Source organism: Cebus imitator, unplaced genomic scaffold (genome assembly GCF_001604975.1).
Source record: "Cebus imitator isolate Cc_AM_T3 unplaced genomic scaffold, Cebus_imitator-1.0 Scaffold546, whole genome shotgun sequence".
Taxonomy (NCBI): Eukaryota; Metazoa; Chordata; class Mammalia; order Primates; family Cebidae; genus Cebus; species Cebus imitator.
The window spans coordinates 132,032-144,929 of record NW_016107861.1 but is presented as its reverse complement, the minus strand read 5'-3'; the positions used below and the strand labels follow the sequence as shown (position 1 = coordinate 144,929).

The following is a 12,898-nucleotide window of genomic DNA, read 5'->3' as shown; positions in this document are numbered from 1 at the left end:
TTTTTTTTGAGATGGAGTCTCACTCTGTCTCCAGGTTGGAGTGAAATGGCATGATCTTGGCTCACTACAACCTCTGCCTCCCAGGTTCAAGCGATTCTTCTGGCTCAGTCTCCCATGTAGCTGGGACTACAGGCACGCACCACCATGCCCAGCTAATTTTTGTCGGGATGGGGTTTTACTATATTGGCCAGGATGGTGTCCATCTCTTGACCTCGTGATCCGCCTGCCTCGGCCTCCCAAAGTGATGGGATTACATGCGTGAGCCACTGTGCCTGGCCTCTGAATTTCTTAGTTAATCCAAGCTTTCCACAAATTGTTGGTCCCAGCTAGCTGGAGAGGCAACAAGGTAGTTCTGCCCAGGAACTGGTGGTTACCAGTCCTCTGTGAGGTACACTCTTCTCCCAGGTGACTTCATTGGGTCACATATCAAAAAAGGGTGTTTTCTGCAGATGTCCACTGCTTAAAAGGTGCCAAGGGCCACTTAGAATATGACTGTCCTGGTTTAGTGTTTGGATTCTTCATGCATCGAAGTGGGCTGATCATTGCAGTGGGCAGTAAACAGTATGAGAGCTAAGAGCACCAAGCTTGGACTCAGACAGAACTGGGTTCAAATCCTTGTTTCAACACTTACTGGCTACATGACCTTGGGAAGGCACTGAATATCCCCCGTCTGGTAAATGCACTTACCTCTTTGACACTGTGGATTAAAGGAGCCTGCATATGAGGTTGTGCAACAGACATGAGTCTGTAAACAAATACTCTTTTCATCATTAATCATTAACTATTTCTGTTAGGATTAGTTAGTAGTGGCTCTGAAAAGTTCAGATAGGACCCTGAGGAGCTGGGACACAGGGGATAAATTTAGGTTGGAGATACAGGGTGGGAAAGGTGAGGGGGATGAGGCAACAGATGGAAGGGTAGGGTACCAGGTGCTGATGGCCAGGTACAAGAACACAGGCTGGGGAAACACGTCCCATAGAGGGGGAACATCCAAGGAAAGGTGTGTGTGGATGGCAACCCTTGCTGTCTTTAACCTCAGATAGTGTTTTAAATGGGCTTTTAGCTGGGTTTGGAGTCCCCAAATCAGGTCAGTTTATATTACCTTCATCTTCTTCCCCTCCTTTGTACCTACCTAGAGCTACCTGCTGTATATGCCGCTGGGCAATTTCTTCCTTCAGGTGACCTGCCAAAGACACAAAAGAAAACTGCCAGTGGGTTTCCAATGGGCTGGAGGAAGACTGTCTCAGAAGCATGTGGCAAGCTACAGAAAGAAAAAGGTAGAGCAAGGGAGACAAAAACAGGCATAGCTTCCAAGAAATGCCCTTCCATGCCATAGATAGTGTCGGAAGGAGAGGTTACAAAGGCCTAGGTGTTGGCACATGAGTGCAAATACACATTTCACCCTTGAGTTCAATCATCTTAGGGTTTGATTATCTTAGTCTGTCAACCGTAACTTTTGCTGAGGCCCTGTTCTTTTAAATGGTTCTTTCTATTATTAATAAAGGGAAAGGCAGAATTTGGTCTTTTAATAATTTTTGGGCCTACTTTGAAATCCACTGATTTCTTTAAGCTATACAAAAGTGCGTCAGATAAAAAAAGATGGTGGTTTTAGCTGACAATAACCCTAATAGTTGATCATTTGATATGAAACTCATGTAATTCTAGTTTACATTAATAAAGCTATGGTGTGCAGAGAACAGTGATAATTTCCTATAGGGAGGTGATTGTTCAACTGTGCTCTGCAAGTGAGGAGGCTTCAGCTGGCATTTGCTCAGGGAGTTACTCTGCATAAAATAGAAAATATGTGGAAGGTGGTGACTGGAATGGTGAGGGGTCTGAAACCATTCCATATGAGAAATAGTTAAGGTGACTTGAGACATTTAGATGGAGAAGACAAGACTTGGAGAAGAGGAATGGAGATAATGGCTGTCTTTGAATATCTGGATTGGCATATGAATTATAAACAGTTTTGTTTTTATCTTACTCTTGAGGGCAGAAGTTAAGTCAAATGAATGCAGACTTGGGGCTCAATACAAGGAAGAAACAGCTCTCAAGGAGGACTGTCTCAAAATGGATTAAGTTGTCTCAAAATGGATTAAATCTTCTGGCAAAGCAGTGAGCCCCTTCCTGAAAGTGTTCAAGCAAACGCTGGGTGACCATCTGTTGGGCTGTTAGAGTGAGAATTCCTGCCCTGGATAGGATCTGGGAGGCAATGACCTTCAGGCTTCCTCCATCTCTAAAATTCCTTGATTTCGTGCTTGAAGGATGGGTGAAACAGCAACCCGGAGTTTGTTTAAGTCCAAGGGCTCAGTACACTTGTTAAAATGTCAGTGTTGTCTGCATTGCATGTCCCATTTGGTTGGGGGGATGTGATCAGGACACTGGGGGATTCCAAGAAAGCTTGGAAAATTCATTGCTTTCTTGTCTAAGATATTTCTTTTCTCACATAAGTACATTTTATACCTCCAAGGGTATAGCTGAATTGAGGATTCAAAAGATGGGTAGACGAGGAAGCAGTCACAAGAGATTTTTTTTACTTATGGAGAGTTCTAGGGCACTCCTAGCATGTTATGGCTGGGAGGGATGGCAGAGGCCATTCAGTTCAACTTTGCACCCAATTTAGGAATCCCTTCTACAGAAGGAAATGGGCATTTCTCTTCTGACTTGTATGTATTCAAAGTATTCCATTAAGTTATATATAAGGAATTAATTTTGTGGACTTGCACCTACTTCCCTATACTTCAGCTATTTGCCTGGCCTGTTCTCAGATCAGCACAGAAAAAGATCCTCTGTCATTGTCAGTGAGAGCCCTTCACACATCTGAGGATGCAATGATTGATTTCTCTACTTCGACTTGCTTTCTCTGTAGGTCAAACATCACCAGTCCTTAAGTGGTATCTTGGAGGCCACTGTCTCCAGGCACATCATTGTCTTGGGTGAGGGTCTAGGGCACCTGTATGTCTGTGCCTTGGCTTCCATGTGACCCCACTGGAGTAGATTATGCATAGAAAGCATGGCAGGCATTGGGCCTAAGCAATAATTGCACCCTTATTCCATGTGAGGGAAGAGTGGGGACTTCAGAAATGTGCTGAGGGGGACTTGGAGAAGTGGAAACTTGGCCCAATGATGAGTATTGGTGAACCTGGATCCAAGAGGGGAAAATGACTTGACACCTGAGCCAGCCACAGCCCCAAATGGATCTTTTCCCCACTCGGTGCGACTTGACCCTTACTGTCCATATCAGCAGAGTAAAGAAGTGGGGGACATAGGCTGCTACTGGACTGAGACTCTAGGCTGCATCAAACACTGCTGAATTGAATTTTAAGACAGAACAGCACATGCATGCCCCAAATTAAAGGAGATATTGCTCTGACAAATGAATTGAATTTTAAGACAGAACAGCACATGCATGCCCCAAATTAAAGGAGTTATTGCTCCAACACACCACTTGGAAACATTTCTTGATTTAGAGTGGGTCGTCAAAGCCTTTTTAATCCTGCAGTATGGAGCATCAGCGGTGCTTTGGTACCCTGCCTATTTCCTGGGTATCTGGCACAGCCTTACACCACGAGCCTCTCATATGCCTGGGTGCTGCCTTTCTAATGAGCCTGGACAGTGGCTCGCTCCTTTACAGCATACAGTTGGTCACGCTGCCCCATGGAAAACTACCTCCCTGATAATAAGCCTCCTCAATAATAAGCCTTCCTGACGATGGGCCTCATGGACCACGCGCCTCCTGACACATGCTTCCTGAAGTCTCTGCTTCCCAACCCCATGCCTTGACCACAGTAGGCGTGTTCAACCCTTTGTTTCCCAAGCCCTAGGAAGCCCTAGGGAAGCTTGTTTTTGGAATGACAGGGTTAAGGATTCTTTACCGCCCCTGGTTTAGGAGGAGCTGCTCAGGTAAATGAAGAGGGGATTTTGCCACCACAAACATAAATAGTCTCAGAACAATGAGGCACCCCCAGAGGACAAAAAGTGGGTCTTTATAATGTTACATATGGATAAAGATTGTTTTACAATGTGGTTAGTGATACTCAGTTTTGGTGAATTGACTAACATCTCCCACCACATGGCAACCTCTTTTGATTTCCCCAGACAAGCTTCCAAAAATAGCCTTATGGCTGATATACCTAATTGCATTTTCTAACAGAGCTATTCTTCATGTGCAGATAACGGTCTCTGTAACCTGCTGGATCTTGCAGCTCCATGGGTTTTGGCAAAAGAAGGAGTTGAGGGGGATTGCAGAATTCACTCAGCATGCAGCTTGCTGTCATTACCAGGGTGATAAATTTGCTGGTTTTGGCCTAGGTTCCTGGACACATCCCCATCCAGAGGTATGGAAAAGAGATGAAATGGAAACAGAGAACTCCCAGCCTGAGGCCGGAGACAGTCTGGGAGGGAAGTAGCGAGCCCAGACTGGGGGTGAAAACCAAAGGGCAGGGGAGGGAAGGAATGCTCTGCCTGCAGGAGTGTCCATAATTGGTACTTTTTCCTCTAGTAATTGACCACAGTACATGCTAGAAACACCTTCTCTCCCTTTTGATTCATTAATTGATGGAATGGAGGTGGCAGTGGGGAGCAGAGCTTAAAACAGTCCATGGGAAAGCTCCAGAGGAGAGGAGTGACCTTCAATATGACCGGGAGCAGGGTACGTGGAGGCAGTGCTCTGTGTGGTGTATGGGTTTTCTCTGTTACTGAGTAGTTCTAGGGAAAGTATTAACATCATACAGAAGTGAAACTGATTTTTTTTTACATCAATATACAGTCTTTTGAATAAAACAATTTTCCATAAGCTTCACACTTTATTTTGCATGCATGCTAGTTTGAGATTGTTCGTGAATGCTGCTTGGCTGGCCCAGAGAAGAGCTATTCACTTATGACTCCCTGAGTGGCTGTCTGCTGCTCCTGCAATTTCTGTGATGCCGTGCCTCATTAAAAATGTTTATGTTGCTATCAAGCAACAAATACTTATCTCTCGTCTACTATAGGTTAAGCCCTATGTTCTAAGTGCTGTGGAATACACACACTCATAATCAGCTCTATCCCAGCCTAGAAAAGTCAGTGCGGTACAGGGATTGGCAAATAGGTGGCCTGTGTGCTCTTTCTTTTAAATGCTGGACCAATGGCTGGCCTGGCTCCTTTATCAGCGATGGTTTGCTTTTCTGCTGAGCCTGAGTTTGGCTCTTCCATACAGTACTCTGCGCAGCTACAGCCCATCACTTGGAGTTGGACTTGAGATATAGCAAACCTCTTTGCCATTTCAGTTATTCTAGAAAATAATTACAAATCTGGTCCGGGTGTGGTGGCTCATGCCTGTAATCCCAGCACTTTGGGAGGCCGAGGTGGGTGGATCACCCGAGGTCAGGAGTTTGAGACCAATCTGGCCAACATGGTGAAACTCCGTCTCTACTAAAAATACAAAAATTAGTCAAGCATGGTGGAAGGCACCTGTAATCTGAGGTACTCAGGAGGCTGAGGCAGGAGAATCACTTGAACCCAGAGGCAGAGGTTGCAGTGAACCGAGATAGTGCCACTGAACTCCAGCCTGGGCAATGGAGTGAGACTGTCTCTGGAAAAAAAAAAAAAGAAAGAAAGAAAAAGTAAAAGAAAATAATTACGAATGTGGAGGTAGACAGAGTTGAGTTCAAATCCCAGTTTTGCTGCTTCTTAGTTGGATGGGCTAATTAACATCTCTAAGGCTCACTGCTATCATTTGAAAAATGGAAATAATATTATAATGGCAATAACATCTGCTTTACTATATCTCAAGATCTTTCAGAGAAGCAAGGGATAACACACCAGTATGTATGATATACCACGCTGGTTTCAGGTATTCAGGCACTTTCAGACATATTGGAAAGATACTACATGGTTAAGATGACAGGCCAAGTGGCTAAATGTCAAATCAATGGTAGAGATACATTTAGAGGAGGGAAAGGAGACATTGGAAAAGGCATAATTACTACAGGCGAATCGAGTAGGCTCACAAAAGAGCAGGGTTTTAAAGTGGGCTTGGGAAGGGCACCCTAGTCTGAGAGAAATGCTGGGACGATAACGAAGGCCAAGTATCTACCAGTTTGGGACAGGGGTGGCAAGGGAAGGCTGAGTGGAGGACTAGGGCTGGGGAAGACTGAGTTGTATTCACACTGGAGTCTGGGGTCCTGGGTAATTACTAAGAGCACTAGACCCACGTAAACTCATTTGTCTGTTTCACCATACTACTAGAGTGTCTGGGCAAAATCAGGTTAAAATAAACATCAGTTTTAGAACCGGGGTGTGGGGAGAATATGTAGAATATGTTTCCTGCCTGAGGGGCCTCTTTGAAATGGAAGGTCTAGTTAAGATTCTCTGAACTCAGAGTGTCAATTTCAGCTGTGATGTGAGAAGTCAAATTTTTTTTGTACTAACACAGAAGATCATGATAACCAAAAGGTTAGATCCCTAAAGGCTGTGTGTAAAGCTATTTATAAAAATAATGAGCCTAGAATAAATTGTGTACTCCTTCCATGGATTTCCAACCAACAGAAGTATGTAAATTCTTTGAAACCTTAAAATCAGACATACTCATGTCCCCTTTGCTAGTCTATATTTCATCAGGCTTTATCCAAACTTGTTGGTATACTTTGAAAATCTAGTGAGGCAGGAACCACCTCGTCTCACCATAGCAGCGGTGGACAAAACGAAAAAGAGACTATCAAGAAGGCATTCCTGGATTAGATTATGAGACATATTTCTGAAGACCAGAAGTAGGACGGAAATGCAAAAATAGTGAGTGGAGCTGAGGTCTTGAGCTTGCAAAGCACTGGTTCCAGAAGTAGGAAGGTGACTAAAAAGGGTGCCATGCAAAACGGGGTGAGAGTCAGGCACACTGAAGCTGCAGGCTGGAGTGAGACTCCCTACCACTCAACCTGTGAGTGAAAGGGGGCTGAAAAACCAGCACCAGCTGTTGCTTGGGGCTATGGCTTCCAATTCAATAGAAGCCCAAGGAGGAAGAAACATACAAACTCAGCCTCTCTCCAGTTGCCAGCCCAGCTGCTCACTGGCTCTATACAGGGTCTGCTTGTCTCCAGTACTGTTATGGAGCAGTCACTCCAAATTATCTTTGCCGGAGCTGGTTCTGGACTGGGGGCCTGGAGGGTCTGTCAGCCAGAGAGGGATGAGCACAAAGAGAAAGAGAGTAAGAGAAATAAATAAAATGTGTTTCATTAAAAATGGGCCCGCCCACCAAAAAATGCCAAAATATATGAGTAAATCTAATGCTAAAAAAAGATAGTCAATAGTTGGAATATGAATTAGTTACAGATGAAAGTAATTTTCTGGGCAGGCAGATGAAGACATTTGTGATGCAGAAGCACAGAGCATTGAATTAATTTTACTCTTCAGTTTAGGGTACACCATCCTCATCAGCCTGGGCAATGCCTCTCCTGTATGTTTCTATGTATGGTATAGGAGTATGTATACATATGCATGTATGTATACATACGTGCATGCATGTGTGTGTGTGTATGTATACATGTATTTTAGCCCTAATGCCTCATGTCCCATTCTCATTCTCCTCTTCTTTCAACAGGCAACCTTTCTAATTAATTTGATGTATATGCTTTTACTGTAGGTGTTCTTACAATTTGTATTAAAGTTTTCTGTGTAGTTTTAAGCTGGGAAAGTAATATTGTGCTATAGATCCCATTCTGTTTCTTACTTATTTATTAGTACTGTTTTTGACATCTAACTGTTTTGTTGTATACGCATCTAATTCTCAGTTTCTGACTGCCACATCCATTCCACAGAATGTACCCCAACTTCTACTTCTACTTTCTGACAGTTGAATAACTGGATTCCACCTCACTCCCACTAATGTGACCAGTGCTGCGATGACCATCCCTAAACATGTAGTCTGATAAGTCTGTGAGAAAATTTCTCTGATGGGTCTCAGCAGAATTTGCATAACTAATTTGAGTGCAGCCCTCCATAATAATTGTGCTAGTCTATCTGCCCAAGGCAAAGACCTTGCTGAGGAGACTTAATGAGATAATGAAGGGAGAGATTTTAAAAAGAATAAGACATCATGTGACAATTGGTATAAATGATGTAAGAATAGGTGGATGGAATAGAAATTTTGAAATGAAAATTAGTCACTGAAACTAATAAAAAGTACAGACAATAAGGGAATAAACCCTAGACAAGGTAAATTTCAAAAGTGAATTAGCGAATTGGAAGACAGCTGGAAAAACTCAAACATAGAACAGAAAGCAAGAGATAAAAATGCGGAAAGCAGTTAAAAGTCACAGAGAAGAGACTGAGAGGCTTCTCCGTTTGCCTAGAGTTCTAGAAGAGGAGAATGGAGGCAAATGGTAAAGAAGCAGTATTTGAAGATATAGCAGTTGAGATTTTCCAGCATTTGAGAAAAATATAAGCCCTTGGGTTGAAAGTGCAGTCTGAGTGTCGAGCAGATAAATAAAAATAAATCCAATCCCAGACATATCATAGTAAAATTACAGAACTTCAGGGAAACAGAAGCACTATTAACAGCTTCCAGGGGACCTGCAAAGGAGCAACTTAGATGACCGCCCACTCCTCAGTGACAACCACAGGTGCTGGGAGACGGTGGAGGGAAACAACTGTCAATGTGAATTTTATTCATACCCAAACTATCATTCATGGGTCAGGGCACAATAAAGAAATTATCAGTCATAAGAGGACAAAGAGCATTTACCACCCACAGGCCCTCTCTCCCTAAAAGAACTCAACTGAGAGGCAGCCAAGCTGGGAAAGTGAGTGCGTGGACTCTGGAGCCAGCCCCCATGGGTTTGCATCCAATTAGGCCACTTGCTGTGTAACCTTCTGCAAGTGACTGAATGTCAGTGTGCCTCAGTTTTGACATCTGAAAAATGGGGATAATAGCATTTGTGCTGTGAGAATTGAATTAGGTCACAGGTATAAAGTGCTTAAGGAGTTCCAGATGTATAATAAAAACTATATAAGTGTCAAAGTTGTCATGATCAGCAAGAAGAAAAATAAATACAAAGATGTGGGATAAAAGAAATAATAGCAGACTTCCACCAAGATGGCTGAATAGGAACAGCTCCGAGCACAGTACCCAGCAAGGGCAATGCAGAAGGCAAGTGATCTCTGCATTTCCAACCGAGGCACCAGGTTAATCACTGGTTGGACAGTGAGTGTAGCCCTAGGAGGGCAAACTGAGGCAGGGTGGTGTGCTGCCTCACCCTGTAAGTGCAACAGGCTGGAAGGCCCCCCTGCTACCCAACGGAGGCCATCAGGGACATTCTGGCAACTCCAGAGCTCCAGTTCAGATGTTGTGCTTCTCCCGCGGTCTTTGCAGCCCACAGACCAGGAGATTCCTGCCTGCCAACAGGTGCTGTGGGTTTCCTGGGCAAATCTGGGCAGCTGATTCAGCCAGCGCTGTGAGTTCCCAGCACAAATCTGAGCAGCTGTTTTGACTGGCACCTGGAGTGCCTGCAAGACAGAGTCACCCACACCCCTGAGAGAAAGGGGGCTAACGACGGGGAGCCAGGTGATCTGGCTCTATCAGTCCTACCCCCATGGAAACCAGCAAACTGAATCCCACTGGCTTGGGATTTTCACAGCAAGCACGGCAGTACCGAGGCAGCTATAACCTTACCTGTGTAAACAAAAGCACAAAGAAGTTTACACAGCAGGTGGGGGAGCCCGTGGCAGCTCAGCAATGCCTCTGCAGGCGGTCTGTGACTAGACTCCCACCTTGCTGGGCAGGGCATCTCTGAAAAAAGGCAGCAGCCTGTCAGGGACTTATAAATAAAGCCACACCTTCCCAGGACAGAGCACCAGGGAAAAGGGGCAGTTGTGAGTTTCACTGCAGCAGACTTAAGCGTTCCTGCCCAGCAGCTCTGAAGGGAGCAATGAAGCTCCCAGCATAGTACTTGAGCTCTGAAAAGGGATAGACTGCCTCCTCAAGGGGTTCCCTGACCCCTGTATATAGGAAGAGTCACCTCATACAGGAGAGCTCTGGCTGACATCTGGCGGGTACCCTTCTGGGACAAAACTACCAGAGGAAGGAACAGGCAGCAATCCTTGCTGATCTGCAGCCCCTGCAGGTGATTCGCAGGCAACCAGGGTCTGGAGTGGACCTCCAGCAGTCCTGCAGCAGAGAGGCCTGACTGTTAGAAGGAAAACTAAAAAGCAGCAAGAAACAGCCTCAACATCAACAAAAAGGATGTTCACTCAGAGACCCCATCTGAAAGTCATAAACTTCAAAGAGCAAAGATGGATAAATCCATGAAGATGGGAAGAAATCAGCACAAAAAGGATGAAAACACCAAAAACCAGAACATCTCTCCTCCTCCAAGGCATCACAACTCCTTACCAGCAAGGGAACAAAACTGGATGGAAAATGAGTTTGATGAATTGACAAAAGCAGGCTTCAGAAGGTGGGTAATAACAAACTTCTCTGAGCTAAAGGAACATGTTCTAACCCAATGCAAAGAAACTAAGTACCTTAAAAAAAGGTTTGACCAAATGCTAACTAGAATAACCAGCTTAGAGAAGAACGTAAATGACTTGATGGAGCTGAAAAAATACAGCATGAGAACTTTGTGAAGCATACACAAGTTTCAACAGCTGGATCGATCACACAGAAGAAAGGATATCAGAGACTGAAGATCAACTCAATGAAATAAAATGAGAAGGCAAGATTAGAGAAAAAAGAGTGAAAAGAAATGAACAAAGCCTCCAAGAAATATGGGATTATGTGAAAAGACCTAATCTATGTTTGATTGGTGTACCTGAATGTGGCAGGAAGAATGAATCCAAGCTGGAAAATATTCTTCAGGATATTATCCAGGAGAACCTCCCCAACCTAGGAAGGCAGACCAACATTCAAATCCAGGAAACACAGAGAATGCCACAAAGATATTCCTCAAGAACAGCAACCCCAGGCACATAATCATCAGATTCATCAGCATTGAAATGAAGGAAAAATGCTAAGGGCAGCCAGAGAGAAAGGTTAGGTTACCCACAAAGGGAAGCCCATCAGAATCCTAGCTGATCTCTCAGCAGAAACCATACAAGCCAGAAGAGAATGGGGGCCAATATTCAACATCCTTAAAGAAAAGAACTTTCAACCTAGAATTTCATATCCAGCCAAACTAAACTTCATAAGTGAGGGAGAAATAAAATCCTTTATGGACAAGCAATTGCCGAGAGTTTTGTCACCACCAGGCCTGCCTTAAAAAGAACTCCTGAAGGAAGCACTAAACATGGAAAGGAACAACCAGTAGCAGTCACTCCAAAAACATACCAAATGTAAAGATCATCAACTAATGAGCAAAACAACCAGCTGGTATCAAAATGGCAGGATCAAATTCACACATAACAATATTAACCTTAAATGTAAATAGGCTAAATGCCCCAATCAAAAGACACAGACTGGCAAATTGGATAAAAAGTCAAGACCCATTGGTGTGCTGTATTCAGGAGACCCATCTCACATGCAAAGACACACATAGACTCAAAATAAAGGGATAGAGGAAGATTTACCAAGCAAATGGAGAACAAAAAAAAAAGCAGGGGTTGCAATCCTAGTCTCTGATAAAACGGACTTTAAACCAACAAAGATCAAAAGAGACATGAAGGACATTAGATAATGGTAAAGGGATCAGTGCAACAGGAAGAGCTAACTATCCTAAATATATATACACGCAATACAGGAGCATCCAGATACATAAAGCAAGTTCTTAATGACCTGCAAAGAGGCTTAGACTCCACACAATAATAGTGGGAGACTTTAACACTCCATTGTCAATATTACACAGACCAACAAGACAGAAAATTAACAAGGATATCCAGGACTTGAACTCAGGTCTGGACCAAGCAGATCTAATAGACATCTACAGAACTCTCTACCCCAAATCCACAGAATATACATTCTTCTCAGCACCACATTGCACTTGCTCTAAAATTGACCACGTAATTGGAAGTAAGTCACTCCTCAGCAAATGCAGAAGAACAGAAATCATAACAAACAGTCTCTCAGACCATAATGCAATCAAATTAGAACTCAGAATTAAGAAACTCATGCAAAACGGCACAACTACATGGAAACTGAACAACCTGCCCCTGAATAACTACTGGATAAATAATGAAATAAAGGCAGAAATAAAGATGTTCTTCGAAGCCAATGAGAATGAAGACATAACATACCAGAATCTCTGGGACACATTTAAAGCAGTGTATAGAGGGAAATTAATAGAACTAAATGCCTGCATGAGAAGTGAGGAAAAATCTAAAATCAACACTCTAACATCAAAATTAAAAGAACTAGAGGAGTAAGATCAAACAAATTCAAAGGCTAGCAGAAGACAAAAAATAACTAAGATCAGAGCAGAACTGAAGGAGATAGGGAAACAAAAGAAAACCTTCAAAAAAAATCAATAAATCAAAGAGCTGGTTTTTTGAAAAGATCAGCAAAATAGATAGACTGCTAACCAGACTAATAAAAAAGAAAAGAGAAGAATCAAATAGATGCAATAAAAATGACAAAGGGGATATCACCACCGATTCCACAGAAATACAAACTACCATCAGAGAGATTACTACAAACAACTCTATGCACATAAACCAGTAAATCTAGAAGAAATGGATAAATTTCTGGACACTTACACCTCCCAAGACTAAACCAGGAAGAAGTTGAATCCCTGAATAGACTAATAACAAGGGCTGAATTTGAGGCAGCAATTAATAGCCTACAAAACAAAAAAAAGTCCAGGTCCAGATGGATTCACAGCCAAATTCTACCAGACTTATAAAGAGGAGCTGTCACCATTCCTTCTGAAACTATTCCAAACAATACAAATAGAAGGAATACACCCTAACTCATTTTATGAGACCAGCATCATCCTGA

At 43.2% G+C, this 12,898-nt stretch overlaps 1 protein-coding gene across 4 annotated transcripts in view; it reads right to left on the bottom strand.

Annotated features, from left to right (window-relative positions):
* The window catches only part of LOC108293752 (kinesin-like protein KIF6), a 106,681-nt gene that overhangs the window by 54,104 nt on the left and 39,679 nt on the right, over nucleotides 1–12,898 (bottom strand). For all 4 annotated transcript variants that reach the window (XM_017515289.2, XM_017515287.1, XM_017515288.1 and 1 more), the window contains exon 3: nucleotides 1,133–1,183. In XM_017515289.2, the coding sequence (XP_017370778.1) occupies nucleotides 1,133–1,183 (51 nt within the window). The remainder of the gene's footprint in view (nucleotides 1–1,132; nucleotides 1,184–12,898) is intronic.